General features: G+C 39.7%; 1 protein-coding gene and 1 non-coding gene across 19 annotated transcripts in view; both read left to right on the forward strand.

Moving 5' to 3' along the window:
• Positions 1-15293, forward strand: part of OSBPL6 (oxysterol binding protein like 6) — a 215300-nt gene that overhangs the window by 171629 nt on the left and 28378 nt on the right. For 16 of the 18 annotated variants that reach the window (XM_060105973.1, XM_060105975.1, XM_060105971.1 and 13 more), the window contains 2 exons: positions 6601-6766; positions 10496-10629. In XM_060105973.1, the coding sequence (XP_059961956.1) occupies positions 6601-6766; positions 10496-10629 (300 nt within the window). Of the gene's footprint in view, positions 1-1089; positions 1165-6600; positions 6767-10495; positions 10630-15293 lie in introns of all 18 variants that reach the window. The other 2 variants (XM_060105982.1, XM_060105987.1) reach the window with 1 other exon arrangement.
• LOC132495538 (small nucleolar RNA SNORA79) lies at positions 7038-7181 on the forward strand. Its single transcript, XR_009533271.1, has one exon. It is a non-coding gene; the product is annotated as a small nucleolar RNA SNORA79 (small nucleolar RNA).

Raw genomic sequence — 15293 nt, forward strand, 5'->3', positions numbered from 1 at the left:
CATATATGTACACAGAAGATTTATGATGATTGAGAGAAATGTGAATATAATTTGGAAAATTAAAGAGAATTGGAGATACAAGAATTTAAAATATTTTTCTGTTATTCCAAAAAGACTAACACAGCCATGCTGGTTTTTTTCTCAGTCTGACTGTTAGGTGACCCTGAGAACATTTCACCTAATTGGAACTGAATTTATTGCTCACAACCTTGAAGAGTCAGGGTCTGTCAAATGCAGCAAAGTTGAGTTGATTAGAAGGCAGTGTTATTACCCTTTATCGTGTCCACCAAAAAGAGAAGAAAAAAAAGAAAGAAGGAAAGAAAGCGAGCTCTAAGATTCTTCTACTGGTTTATGCGTAGTTGCACATCACTAAATGAAGCCTATTCTTTCAGATTTTCATAGCTGATTTTTATAGGTGTCCCAGCACACTGAGGACATTGAGATTTTTTCCCCTATATTATGGGGACTGGCTTCCTCCTTGGAAAATTCTTCAACCCGAAAATCAGTATCATTCTTAATACTGAATCTCAGAGACCTTTATAGTAGGAGAAAACATAGGGAGTTGAGGATTCCTGGTATCCTTCCCCTTACTTTTTCCTCCCAGCAAGAAACAAAAAATGCTTCCTGACCAACAGGAGGCTCTCATTACAACCTGTTTGCTTTAGCCTTTGCACATTATTTATTTAGTCACTTTTCCCTGAACTCATTTTTTTTTTGCTTTGATCTACTGAATGCCTTTTGGCTTCGTAGAACATGGCATTGCATGAATAAAACAAGTCGTACATTTATTTTACCTTGAAATCGTAAGCTCTTCATCACTTCATAACTTCCCATCTCCTTTTGGGGTAGGGGTTATATTCAGCAAATAGATTTAAGTGTTTGGGTGTTCTACCATGAGAACAATAAACTTTTCTCACAGCATGAATGCCCCTCCAAGCTATTTGCAATGCTAAGATTTAGCAAAAGTCAACTTTCAGTTAAAAATTCTCCCTCTCCCTTGTCTGATTATCTTCCATCCTCCCATATCCTGTCTTCTCCCTCCCCCATCCCGTGTTTTCTCCTCCCTCCTCTTCTCTCATTCACTGTCAGGAAGGGCCATCTTCGAAGGGCCAGTTCAGCACAGCTCGGCGCCGGCAGAGGCTAGCAGCAGCAGTGGCTACAACAGTGAGTGGATTTCGATCTCAAGTGGACGTTTAATGAGAATGAGAAACTGTGTACTAGTGTCACCCTGCCCCGCGTTCCAGTGGTGCCGCTCGTGTGCGATGGCATCAAGCACAGCCCTCTCCTGTGTTGGCGGAGCTCTCGCATGTTCTCTGGCTGTCTTTGCACTGCCGGCCTCGCACACAGGTGTTTGGGTTTGCAATGGAAAACTATCATGGGATCCAGATCTCTACTTCTACTCTCAGTGTGAGAAACAGTTTAAATTCAAGGATGCAAAACGGAGTGTGTGGGCGATTTCCTGAAACGATGTGGGTTTGGGGATTTTTCTTTTTGTTTTTTTTTGTTTTGTTTTTTTTGCCATACTGATATTGGAACCGTTGCTAACTGATTTCTGTTTTTCTAAGAAAAGCCATGTTACTACAGACGTCAATTGTGCTTTTTTGGTAGCAATGTGACTATTTGAAAAGGATGTGAGAATAAAGAAATGAGAGGGTAAGAAAAGGTGAATTTTTATATCATCTCTCAGAGGCTACCCAGACTTACACTTAGCAAAGGAAAGTTGTTTTCTGGAAAGAATATTGAGCTGGAAATCAGAAAATATAGTGTGGAAAGGAGAAAACCACAAAGTTAAATGGTGTTTAATTCACATCTAGATGTTGGTTTGGCTTTTTTTTTTTTTTTTTTTTTTTTTTTTTTTGCGGTACGCGGGCCTCTCACCGTTGTGGCCTCTCCCGTTGCGGAGCACAGGCTCCGGACGCGCAGGCTCAGCGGCCATGGCTCATGGGCCCAGCTGCTCCGCGGCATGTGGGATCTTCCCACACCGGGGCACGAACCCGTGTCCCCTGCATCGGCAGGTGGACTCTCAACCTCTGCGCCACCAGGGAAGCCCTTGGCTTTTTTTTTTAAAGAGAAAATAGGATGGATGTTAGGAGGTTAGAGGGAGTATTAAGATATATAAGGCAAATAACTAAAACTTAAAATTGAATAGAAGGTGCTTAGAATAGTGAACTGCCACGTGGAATATAAAATAGAATATGTAAACCAAGAACCTTATGCTGGATAAAAATAAATCATAATATTTGTTTAATCATGACATCCTATCAACTTTTTATATACAGAGTACTGAGTTCATGGCAAACATTAATTTTTTGGCTATTACGTAAGAGTTCCTGAATTATCATAGTGTTGCTCTTGCTGCTGGTGGAATGTATTTTAAGACTAGAATTGCTGAAAAATATGAAAAGATTTTGGTTGCATTGTAGGAGAATGGATACAGGTGTATGGATTGTTGGTTTTCTACTTTATAACTAAGGACTGACTCTTGATTTATATCTGGGTACTTAGCTGGTTTGTTTGAGAGACAAATAATTTTGATTATGAAATGAACAAGTGACATGAAATTTATTAGGGACTGACTCTTAAACTCACAGTTTTGTGAACACTTGAACCAACAAATTTTTGAAATTGATTTCATGGTTAATGTCTATCTTATGCATATATTCAAATACAGATGAAAAAAGTATCTGATACTGACATGATAACAGATTCTGACCATAAATTCATGTAAAATCAATTTTTAAATTCTTAAATGTAACCTTTCATTTACAAAATTCAGAAATCCAAATGATTATTAGAGAGAGAACAATATCTCAGTATGGAAAGGGAGGGTCAGTCATTTTATGAAAATACAAATGTTTCCTTAAATAATGTAATTCTAAGATGGCGTGCAGGGAAGTGATTGTGTTTCTACTGTGTTCATTTTTTGATTGCAGATACATATAGTGAATATAATAAAACTGAGATTAGATCTTATTTGAATAGGTTGATTTTTTTTTTTAGTTGGGAGTACAAGAGAAAAAGCTTTTGAAAGATGGAGGTATTAATGCTCACCTCCTCCAGCGTAGCTGTGACCACAGAGGTTAAGAATAACTTAGAGCATCTAATGAATGAAGCTGGCAGCATTGAGTCATGTATTCAGGAATAATTAGAGGGAGTGGTTACTCTAAACCCTCTAGGATCTATAGCTTTTAGCTCCATACCATAGCAGGACAACATCTAGCAGGACCTTCTGCTGGCTCCCTCAGCCCCCTTGCCCACATCTCAGTGACCTGTCGCTGGTGACTCAGCCCTCCTGTTTCTTTTAGTGCAGTGGTTCCCCTTAATTCCCTGCCTTTCCTCTTCCCAACAGTAAAGTTAGCCCACACATTTGGAGTCTATCCTATCCTGCTAGTTGCCTTTTGTCTGGAATTCTTCCAAATGACTCCAGCTACTTATTCTCCTTGCCCACTTAGGTGTGTAGGGCAGCTGAGATTGCTCCCAAAGACAGGTACACTCAGGATGTTTCAGAGATTTATTCTTGTTGATTCTTAGCACTAGCATCCATAATGGTCCACTTGCACCATCAGGCAGGCCCAACAGAATAGGGGGTTGGAAAGGAGAAACGCTGGCCCCTCCCCATAGAAGGAACCCAAGAGTCCCAGTGCAATCAGTACTCCACACTAGCATCCCTGTACACGTGATGCAGAGTAACAGTAGCAGGTGACTTTTCATATTGGCTCCGTGAGTTGTATATATGCTCAATATCTTCCTTAGACTTGCTGTTGTGTGTTCTCTTTTTTATTCATGTTTACCACTGCTAAATTTCAGTGCCAGCAGTCCACTGTCAATCTGTTCCTCTTTTGGCTTCTTTATAGACAGGTGATAAAAGCATCTCCTAACAGCCCCCTTCCAAACTGCAGTTACTGGTACCAGAATATTCCAGGATCAGGCTTCCTCCCTGTCACAGGATTTCAAGGAAGCCTTGGATTTCTTTCCTAAGGAGGATGTGAAGTTGCATTTCCATCATTGAGGTTTCTCACATACAAACATTGAGAGCTGTAGACAGCCCTACTCCAGTCATCACTGACAGAGAACCTAGTTACCGTTTAAATTTTCAAATCCCATAATACTCAAATTGATAAATAAAAAAATGAGTAAATAAGCCCCCAGGCTGAAGAGATATTCAGTTAGAGTTAGATTAATACATCTCAATTTGTATTCTCAATTTCATTTCATGAATTTTTCAATTAAAATGATCCATTCCACATACTTCTTTTAACCAAAAAAAAAAAAAATCAATATAAACGTTTTCAGTCAGAAGTATATAAATACTAGTTTTCAGTGTCCCAGGGAAGTGCTTGATTGCAGTTTGAATAGAGCATTCCAAGTCCCTTTCCCTGTGGGTTATATACAAAATCATTTTTCCCGTTTTAATTGCCAATTTAAACTTTATAGTTCAAACTATAAATTTGTAACATGTTTTTCTTCTCAGTGTCTGATTCCAACTTTTAATAAAGAGCCCATTATCTCAGGAACAAGTCTGGGTCCTCACTGGACTCTCTGGGCCTCCACTGCACCCTGGCCTCCCATCACTACTGCTCCCCCAGCCTCCCTATCCACTCAAGGGAGGAGACCCCTCTCCTACACCATGCCCCTCCTCGGAGCATTGAGGGCACCTGAGTGCAGATAAAACCCTTTTGTTGATCCTCAACACATTTCATTCCCCACCACCGAACATGCACATTCCTTTTTCTCAAATGCTCTTCTAGTTCCTTGCATCCTGAAACCATATCCTTAAATCTGCAAACTCCTTGGTCTACCCATTTCCTCAAGTCACAGTCTCTGCCCATGACCTCCTCATCACCAACCTTTCCATGGATTCTCTCTTTCCCTCCTAGAGGGCCTTGGGCTGACTGCTCTTTCTAGATTTAGCATCACCACAGGCAAGGACAGAAATTTTCTTTATCTATCTTTAAATATTCTTTCACATAAACCCCATTCCCTTATGGATATCCTAAAAAACCTCAGTCATTACTGTCACAAAGTTGCCTGGATAGGATTCCAGCAAATTACTGAACCCAAGAACTCCATTTTCTCAAATGGCTTATCTGCCACTTTTGTGTCTCTTCTCTGGAATAGCCAGGAATTCAGATCCTGACGAGATAAACAAGCTGTTGTCACCTCCCAGCCCAGTGTAGCCAAGGTCCCCATGGGGGATGAGGAAGAGTTACTTTGATGACTCCAGATACCAGATTCTTCCCATATCATATTAACATGCTTAGCTTAGCGGAATTGGGGAGAAAGCTTCATGCCCACTTTCTTTCCCAGTAAGCCTTGGATATCTTTTGAGATAAATAACTCCTTGCCAAGACAAAGCTACATCCTAAGGACCCTCTCCAGTCTCAACTGCCCTCACCCAGACCCACCAACTGCAGCTCAGGCTAGAGTTTTGGGGTGTCTCCATCTCCTCCATCCCTGTAACCTCTGTGCACAGGCACATGCTTGCTTGCTCCCTCCCTCCCCTCTTTTTCTGTCATGAGGTTTAAAGCTAAATAAAACAATGAAAAAAGGAAGTGGTTCTGACATACATGTACATCAGACAAGATATTGGTTCCTTCCTCCTACAGCATATTTTCTGTTAGGTAGAGGGTGTGAATTATCTTTTAATTTATACAAGATTCAGCATGTGGAGGAGTCTTAAGAGTCTGGTTCTTGAAGGTAATTGAATGCATATCTGTGCAGTAAGACTTAGGGGACCTCCCCTGGTAATCTGATTTATAAGAGGAATTGGTATTCTCATTTTCCAAGAGTGTTTGGCTGACAGCATTTGTAATGGTCAGGTAGAACCTTCTAGAAGGAGAGGGAAAGGTGCTTTGCCTCCACCCATCAGAAGCCTAGCCCAGATCCAGCCTGGGCAAGGAAGTACCTCTAGCCATTTGGGGAAATCTATAGGAATATGACTTTTTTTACTTAATGCTTTTCAACGTTGGCCAGTTCATAAGCCATGTTTATGTAACATACAAAGGTAAACTACAGTAACTTACATTTCATTTACAAATACATCTTGATAAATCAATTTCAAATTTAATTGTGAGTCCCTTTAAGCCATTATTATATTTAGTATTAAACTTACTTATGTTTTACCTAATGGCAATGGAGCAAGTGAATCTTTCTGTATACTCACCTCTTGAATTTTTACCTATTCAGTAAATTCCTGCTCCAGGCTCAGAAAGAAGTAGGCATAAAAAGTGCTCTGACTTGAGTACCCAGACTTTGTGAGAGAAGGTCAGCTACGTCACAGTTCAGACTGCTTTCTGCCAGCACTGTTTCTGTGGGTTCAGAGCTGAAGCTTATCTGGGATTGTGCCTGTTCTTCCTGCCACTGTGTAGTCATCGCTCCCTGTGACAGTGAAAAGCCAGTGAGTCAGTGGCAGTACTAAATCAACTATGGGAAATGAGACTCCTTCCTACCCAGACACCTGCAAACTAAATGAGTACTGTCTCCGAGTGTGTCCTCAGAGAGGAGTCTGTTATACTGGAGACCGGCAGAGATCTTTTCTGTGTAAGAGAGGGTGGAACAATGTGCTGTTGTTCTCTAATAATTTGTGTCCTCCCCTTTCAGGTTCCTTTCAGTGCTACCATGTCCCCGGTTCGCCTGCATTCCTCCAACCCCAACCTTTGTGCAGATATTGAATTTCAGACTCCCCCTAGCCATCTCACAGACCCTCTGGAAAGTTCAATGGATTATACAAAGCTTCAAGAAGAATTTTGTCTAATTGCACAGAAAGGTAACGATAAATATAATGTGCCCTGGAGAGAAGCTCTCTTTCTTGATGGGAAGCTGCCATTTATTCTCTTATCCTTGTTTAGGTTATCATGGTAGAAAGGTCAAATGGTTTATATATTTATTGCAGTTCTGTAAACAAAATGCAGTGGGATATGATGCCCACCTCCTGGGATAACACACATCACAGGGTTACAGTTTTGACTGAGTAAAGAAAGTAGCATTGAGGGTGCGAAAAGGCAGAAAGGCAGAAAGACAAAAAGGGTGTTAACCTTTGATGACTGTTCTTCCTGTTGCTTTCAGGCCTGGCACTAGGATTGTAGGTCATCATAAATTAAAATTTGATTTTCTTCACTCAGAGAATATTAGGATAATGGGATTATCTATTTATTCTCTGAAATTTGCGGAATCAAACACTTAGGGGGAAAAAAAGGCATTATCCCAGGCAGGTCAGCAGACACTACTACTCAACATCTGTTTTTCATCATTTAATACATACTTGTGAGTTAGCCTTAGCAAGGGAAAAAAAGAAAAGAAACAGATTCTGTTTTGAAACTCTTTTTTTATTAAATGACCTAATAAGTTTTACTTTACAGTTTGTGGGTGAGGAATTCAGGAAGGCTCAGCTAAGCAGTTCTTCTGTGCCACGTGGCATTGGTTGGGCTCCCTCAACAGTATTCAGCAGGAAGCTGGGCTGAATTGTTCAAGGTGTCTTCACTGGCACTTTGGTTGGACCGCTGGGAGGCTGCGCACAACTCTGTCCCTCTCCTTCTCCCTCTCCGTGGCAGCTCAGGGCTCCAAAAGAATGGAGTGGATTGGAATGGAAGCAGCCAGCTCTGGACCTGAAGCACTGTCCTTTCACTGCACTCTACTGGTCAGAGCTTCACAGGCCAGTCCAGATTTGAGGGGAGCAGAAGTCCACCCCACCTTGGAGTCTCTTTTTTGATGTTAAGTTTTCAATAACGCATGTTGCAGAAGCTCAGTTGCTGTCATCAGGCACAGGGAGTAAGAGTATAATAAATAAGAAGCAGGAGAGTGGAGTGTAGGTGGACTGGGCCGTCTTGTCTGTGTTTACCAAGAAGAGCCTCAGCTCCCAGATGAACTCCCTCCCCTTATTGCTATAGCATTTAAATTTCAGCCACTGAAACTTTGTGTGTGTGTGTGTGTGTGTGTGCCTTATGATAGTACCTTCCCAGTCTCTTGGAGAAAGATACACATTATGTTGTTTTCAGCCACTAACATCTTATTATGAATTAATCACATTTATTTCCCCTGGGCCCGCTGGTAATAGGTTATAAAATATTCTTGAAAATGTGTGTTAAATGGAATATCTCAAGTACCCCCCATAATACTCAAGAGCCTGGTGACTTAGGAAAGAAGGGGCACACTCTGAGGACATCTCTGGGAATGCTGAAGTCAACAAAAATGTATAGTCTCCTTTTTTTTTTTTTGCTGTACGCAGGCCTCTCACTGTTGTGGCCTCTCCCGTTACGGAGCACAGGCTCCGGACGCGCAGGCTCAGCGGCCATGGCTCACGGGCCCAGCCGCTCCGCGGCGTGCGGGATCCTCCCGGACCGGGGCACGAACTCGCGTCCCCTGCATCGGCAGGCGGACTCCCAACCTCTGCACCACCAGGGAAGCCCTGTAGTCTTAAACCATCAGCAAAGACGTGCTAGGAGAGATTTCTTTAATTCCACAATCCTGAAGCAATTAAACTATATCATCTCCCCCACCTTTTTTTTCTATAGATTTTTCAGTTGAGATTCTGTAAGGCCACCTGTCTTTCACCTCCTGTTTTACTCCTTGCACATTTCTATTGCATATCTTAGCTGGATGCTAATCATGTCATTAAACTAGAGCAATGCTATTTTGTTTATGTAACAGCATAGATTTATGGCCAGGAAAGCCAGTAGCTTTTGCTTCTAATGTGAGGTTAGAGCAGCAGGTAAAGTGAGACAGCAAATGTGTGAAGTAACTATAGCACAGCTTCTAAAGGAAGATGGGGAAGTTGGAAGGTGGCCCTGGGAAAGCTTTGTGTCTTTGGTTGCAATCCGGAGGCTTTCAGGAAATCCAAGTTTCAACAGAATTTTAAAACCTTTGTTGAAACAACATGTTTTCTTTTCAGTTGTGCTAGAAAAAAAGGGGGGTGGTGCTTTTCTATGACTATTGAATGAACTGTTTAGGAAGAATTATGGATTTTGAAATGAGTGAGAGTCTGCTTTTAGAGCTGCCAGTTGGGTTAACATATTTCAGCTATCAAGTTATTACCTTAAAATTGATAACTAGAATGCAGCACATAAATCAATAGATTGTGAGTCCCTTATGATCTCACCATTTTTCCCCTTTAATTCAGGCCACTGTTTTATGCTCAATTTTTCCACTTCTTTAAAAAAAATCCTTTCTCTTATAAGGAAATCCCTATTTTAGAAGACTATGCATTTTATAGAAACTGTTATTGTAAAGATAGGAGTTGGAAATTCAACCTTTTTGTGTTTCAGAATTAAAGACTGCCTTGGATTTTTACCAATGTATGTTGTTAGGTATGCAGAAATGGCGGTGGAGGTTGTTTTTATTGTTGCTTTTATTTTGTTTTATTTTATTTCCAGCTCTATTGAGATATAATTGGCATGTAATATTGTATAAGTTCAAGGTATACATGTTGATTTGATACACTTATATACTGAAAATAATTGTGATAGCTAACACCGTACTATTTCTTTTTTTTTTTTTTAATATTTATTTGGTTGTACTGGGTCTTTGTTGCAGCAGGCGGGCTCCTTAGTTGCAGCTCGCAGGCTCCTTAGTTGTGACTCACTGGCTCCTTAGTTGCAGCACATGGGCTCCTTAGTTACGGCTTGCTGGCTCCTTAGTTGCGGCAGGTGGGCTCCTAAGTTGCAGCATGCATGTGGGATCTAGTTCCCTGACCAGGGATTGAACTCAGGCCCCCTGCATTGGGAGTGTGGAGTCTTCACCACTGCGCCACCAGGGAAGTCCCACCATTTCTTTTTTGTTGTGCGAACATTTAAGACCTACTCTCTTAGGAACTTTCATGTAAATAATACAGTACTATTAACTATAACACTATACTGTACATTAGATCCCGAGAACTTATTCATCTTATAACTGGAAGTTCGTGCTCTTTAAAAACACTTCTGATATCATGATGTTCTTGGCTGAGAAAGTAATGCAAGTGCTGTTCTTAAGACCAAATCATTTCCTACCCCAAAGAGAACTAGTTAGAACTTCTAAAACAGCTGTCTTATTTATATTGGAAGGACTCATAAAATGCTCTTGTTTGGGTGCACACTTTGGGGAAATAATTTTTGATAGTTCTAAATGATTTGCATGAGGCTTCATTGTACACAGAACTGCTCAAATATTGCCTTCAAATATGGCAGAGTAAAACTTGTTCCCTTTTCCTTCTAGGAATTATAGTTTAGTTTCTAAATACTGAAATTTAAAAATTGATAATTTTATATGCTGCTTCCAGGCCTTTGTTGGCTTATCTGGTTTGAAATGCTAAAACTTTCATCCTGATTAATTACCATTCCTATATTTGTTTTGTGTATAGATATTCTGGTAGATTCCATTTTATGGCTGACTTTCAATTAGACTGTAACATAAACTTTCCAGAAAATATCTGTGCATGAGTTAAAGTACTGAGAAGTTTATAATTTTGTATATTCTTTTTGGATCCATTTGATCTTTGTTTCTTACTTTTCTCCCCACGCAGTGCATTCTCTTTTGAAGTCAGCGTTTAATAGCATAGCTATAGAGAAGGAGAAGCTTAAGCAGATGGTTTCTGAGCAGGATCACAATAAAGGCCACAGCACGCAGATGGCACGGCTCCGACAGTCACTGTCTCAGGTAAATGAGAGTGTTTGTTTCACTCTCATAATACATTCCTAACCCTATAAGCCAAAGATGGGGGTGGAGGCAATCCATCATGGGGATGGCACATCATCTGAAATTCTCCCAAGACATTGCAGTGTCAGTATTACATTTTATTACTTTTCTTCCAACCAATATCAAGGTAAGAGTGAAAATCAACCAAACTTGCTTGCAAACATAATTGCTATTTTGGCTGATGGAATACTTTTAATGCCTCTCTGTAGTCATTATAAGGCAGTCCCTGGTTTAAAAAAAAAAAATCATGCATTTGTACATGATTTACATACACATTTAAACAGTTACGTTCCAGAATATGTTTGATCCATGTCAAATAGACAAAATCTACCAGATCTTCCACACTTACTATTTTTTCCCACTTATATTTTAATCTGTTGAAAATTACTGATAACTATTACCTATTTTTTCTATTCTGATTTGCACTCTTAGGATTTTCTTCCTAAGTTACGCTCCCTGAAGCTAGACTCTTATATATATTTCAGTATATATTTTACACTATAATAAATATTACTCAATATATATTATATTGATCTTATTAATACTAATCAAGTCCCTGTGTATTTCAAGGTTGAAATTTCTGTTAAAAATCCTTTAAAACTGCCCTTATGCTTTCTTACACTGAGCACTTCCTCTGAAATATTTTCATTTAGTCTATAAATTAACCTTTAAAACTTCCTTTGAGACTTCAATGTTGTTATTGATTTTGTATGAGAACTCAGTGTTTATATAAAATATTGTTGCACTTCCTGGTGCCTTGGATCAGAGCGAAGGAGCAAGCAAATCCTGGGTAAGTGGTTTTCCATGTGGATCAGCTCCTGCTTGAAGAGTTTCCCTCAGTTCCTGAAAATTAGACTTAAACTGGTCTCACCATGTTTTATGTACCTGAACTGTCAGCGTCTTTTCAGCGTTAAGTTTCACATTATTGAATGCTTTTTTCTGGGCCACACTTTCTGCTGTTTGCCATCAAACACTGTCAGTTGAGGTGCATATGCTGCTTCCAGTGCAAAACTAGGGAACTCGAGAGCCTGAGCATTCAAAGCGGCAACTGTGTTCCAGTCTTCAGAGGGCTTCTTTCACAAGCACGCTTTAACGGTTGCCCTGTAATGATCTCATGTCATGTATCTGTTGCACACCTAGTCCATGTTAATTGATCTTCTGAATCAGGATCATGAATCAGAAAGATCAAAATAATGGTTAGTAAACATCTTGTATGTCATCTTGTAAATGTGTCAAATACACTTTTGTCCCCCTACATGTTGCAGTGTTTTTCTTCAGATGTATTGAGGATTGAAGTCTTAGTGGTATGAGATAAGCTTGTACTAAGAAAAATAAGAAAATATGCTTGTTTCCCGCTTGCTTGCTTTTATTTGCTTGTTGGTAAGACAGAGAATAGTAAACACATCTAAGTTTGGGAGGTCAGGTGAGATTAGAAATGGTGATGAAGAGAAATTTTAAAGCAGTCATTCATTTGTTCATTCATTTATTCATTGTGTTTCATTCAACTACTGTACTTTAGGTACAGTGCAAGGTATAGGACACCAAGTTAAAAGTAGTAGCCCTGGCCATGTTCCCAGGAAGTTCATGATCTGACTACTGAGATGAGCAGTATTTACTCAGGAAGCAGTTAAATGGACCACGCTGTAGTCCATTCCCAGTGGCACATGAGCGGTGCAGATTTCCAGGGCTCTGCGTGTTCAGAGAAATGAGAGATGCCTGAGCTGTGAGCAGACCCAGAGATCAGGTTCGTGGAAGAATTGGTCCTTGATGGACCTCAGGAGATAGCAGCAGCTGTTACCAACCTGATAAAAGTAAAATAAAGTGAAATTACATCAACTTGCGTGCTTTGGGTTAAATGTTTCCTTCTCTTGTCTAAACATTTATTTGCATCTAGACTTAGAGCCTCAATAGATTTTTGTTGGGTTATTTGCAAGGGGCAGGGCGTGTTATATTTACTTCGTTTTTTTGAACTCAAAAAATGTGAAAATAATTTGGGACTATAAAGATAGTTATACCCTGTCCACTAGTGAATTCAGTGCTTCCAGTTCTGTGTTATCACAGCATCTTGGCTGCGTTCACATCCTTGTGTCTGTACATACCTTCCCATTGGGTGGGTTGTTTCCTCCTGAGCTCTAGGGCTCAGGAGAGAGGCCCTGGCAGAAAGATGTGGATACCCCCGTATATCGGTGAATTTATAGATGTTGATAAGTTGTGTTTTCAGTCAGAATAAAAGAGGCCAATGGAGCTGCCATAGAGAACATTAGTATTTAAAGGACAAAAATGAGGATCCTTTGATGGAAACCTAGGGGAAACAGCTGACAAATTTAGGTAGCTATGATCATTGAGATCAGGGTAAAGAGTTTTGATAATTTCAAGAACGAAAAGGTTAACAGGGTCTGACTTAGCAGCAAATGATATATGGACTGAAAGTCAACCTTGAATTTGGCGGTCATCTAAGTTTGTTTGTGTCATGAAGGGAAGGAACTAGCAGATAAGGAGACACTGAAGATGGGAAACAATTAACTGATGTAGCCATCCTGATTGGCTAATTCTATTATTTTCATTGTGCCTCTTTAAATATAGCACTAAGGATTGAACAAGATATGAAATAGCTTGAGTACATTGAGACAGCTGTTCTATGTATGTTTCTATGTTAATGTAACTTCACATTATATATTTTAGGTAGCCTAAAGACATCTTTGATCCTTATTCAGGTATCATCAGTTAAAACCCAGATATTTTTTTAATGTTACCAATCCAAGTCTCCCCCCAGAAAGGGAAGGAGAGAGAGAGACTGTTTAAATAACTTTTTAGATTCGTCTAACGTTTTTAAAGCTTATTTTTTATTTGACATACTGATTTGATGTATGTCTAATGATTAAAATGCAGCTTTTCAATAGAGCTTTTAAATATATCAACTTGGCAAATTCCATCATCCTTTTAGAAGGTACATAGCATAATAAAATAAGTAAAATTAGCATTCTTCACTGCATGCTCAGCATAAATTTTTACCTGCCTTGGACATGTAATAATTTGCAAGGCTGAACAGTATAATAAATTTCTCTTCTAAAGTAGTATTTCATCCCTGATCTATATGTATATAAAAATGTACATAATTCTGTTATTTTACCCCATGAAACTTTAAAAGTAAACTTTTACACCTGAAAGGCAGCATAGATGTTGGATTTACACCTGTAGGACAAGGTATTTTGTGTGGCATGTATCCCTTTGTAAATGACTTTATTTCACAGCAGCTATAATTTTATGTACTGAACACCAAAATCAAATAGTATATAGTAAGACTATGGTAAACTCAGCACCCTAGATTACTATAACGAAAGATTCAACTTGCCTTGAGTCTGTCTTCAATACATTACACTCCGTCACTATTACCAGTTTGATTTCTGGCCCCAGAGTTTGTACACAGCTTGTGCTAAATGCATTGGGTGTTGGGTCCATACAAATGTGAGCAGCAGAATATGAGCCAGTACTCAGTGTAGAGTTACTGAATTTCATTAGATCAGTACGGCATCCACTGTTAGATGTGCCATCCTTCTGTGCATTACTAAGAAAGAAAAAACTGTCAATTAACTGACCAGTGCTTCAGAGGTGTTAATGTTTGAGGAATTGTGCATATTAGAATCAGTGAAACATGGTATGTTTGGGAATGTAAGCAAAAACATTGGCTTAAGGCACATAGCAGCATAATTAATAGCAGCATAATTAAAATCCCAGTCATAGTGTTTACCATCCTTCCTGTCTACAACATTTTCTACATCCAAAATAAGTATTCTGTGTTGGGATAAATGTTTTAAGTGTATTTGTTCCTGAATTTCAGAGTTCCCTGAGACTTGGCCAAATTTGTTGTATATGAAGATATTCTTCATAGAATCCTTTACATCTTTTTTTTAGCTATCCAGTAACTTTAAATTGATGTCATTTGGGGCATAATTTGGCAATATTTATTAAAAGCCTTAAAAATATTTTACCCTTTGACCCTTTGGTCCATGGCTGATATGTATAATCTAAGGGGGTAATGCTGAATGTAGAAAGCCTGTATGCACATAAACGTTCATGGCAGCATTATTTATCCTAAGAAAAATCAGTAACAACGTAAGTGCCCAAGAGTAGAAAATAATCACTTGTTCCGCAGTTATAAAAATCACATTTGTGAAGAGTTTGAAACATAAAATAAATACCTGTGTACAAAGAATAAGTGGCAGACACAGGATGTAGAGTATGTTCCCATTAAATAATGTGGAAAATTCATAAGAAAAAAAGCTAGAAAGAACTATACCAAGCTACCAGGCTTCCCTGGTGGTGCAGTGGTTAAGAATCCGCCTGCCAATGCAAGGGACACGGGTTCAAGCCCTGGTCCGGGAAGATCCCACATGCCGTGGAGCAACTAAGCCCGTGTGCCACAACTACTGAGCCTGCGCTCTAGAGCCCACGAGCCACAACTACTGAGCCTGCATGCCACAACTACTGGAAGTCCACACACCTAGAGCCCGTGCTCCATAACAAGAGAAGCCACCGCAATGAGAAGCGCACACACCGCAACAAAGAGTAGCCCCCGCTCACTGCAACTAGAGAGAAAGCCCGCGTGCAGCAACGAAGTCCCAATG

This window comes from Mesoplodon densirostris, chromosome 8, assembly GCF_025265405.1.
Source record: "Mesoplodon densirostris isolate mMesDen1 chromosome 8, mMesDen1 primary haplotype, whole genome shotgun sequence".
NCBI lineage: Eukaryota > Metazoa > Chordata > Mammalia > Artiodactyla > Ziphiidae > Mesoplodon > Mesoplodon densirostris.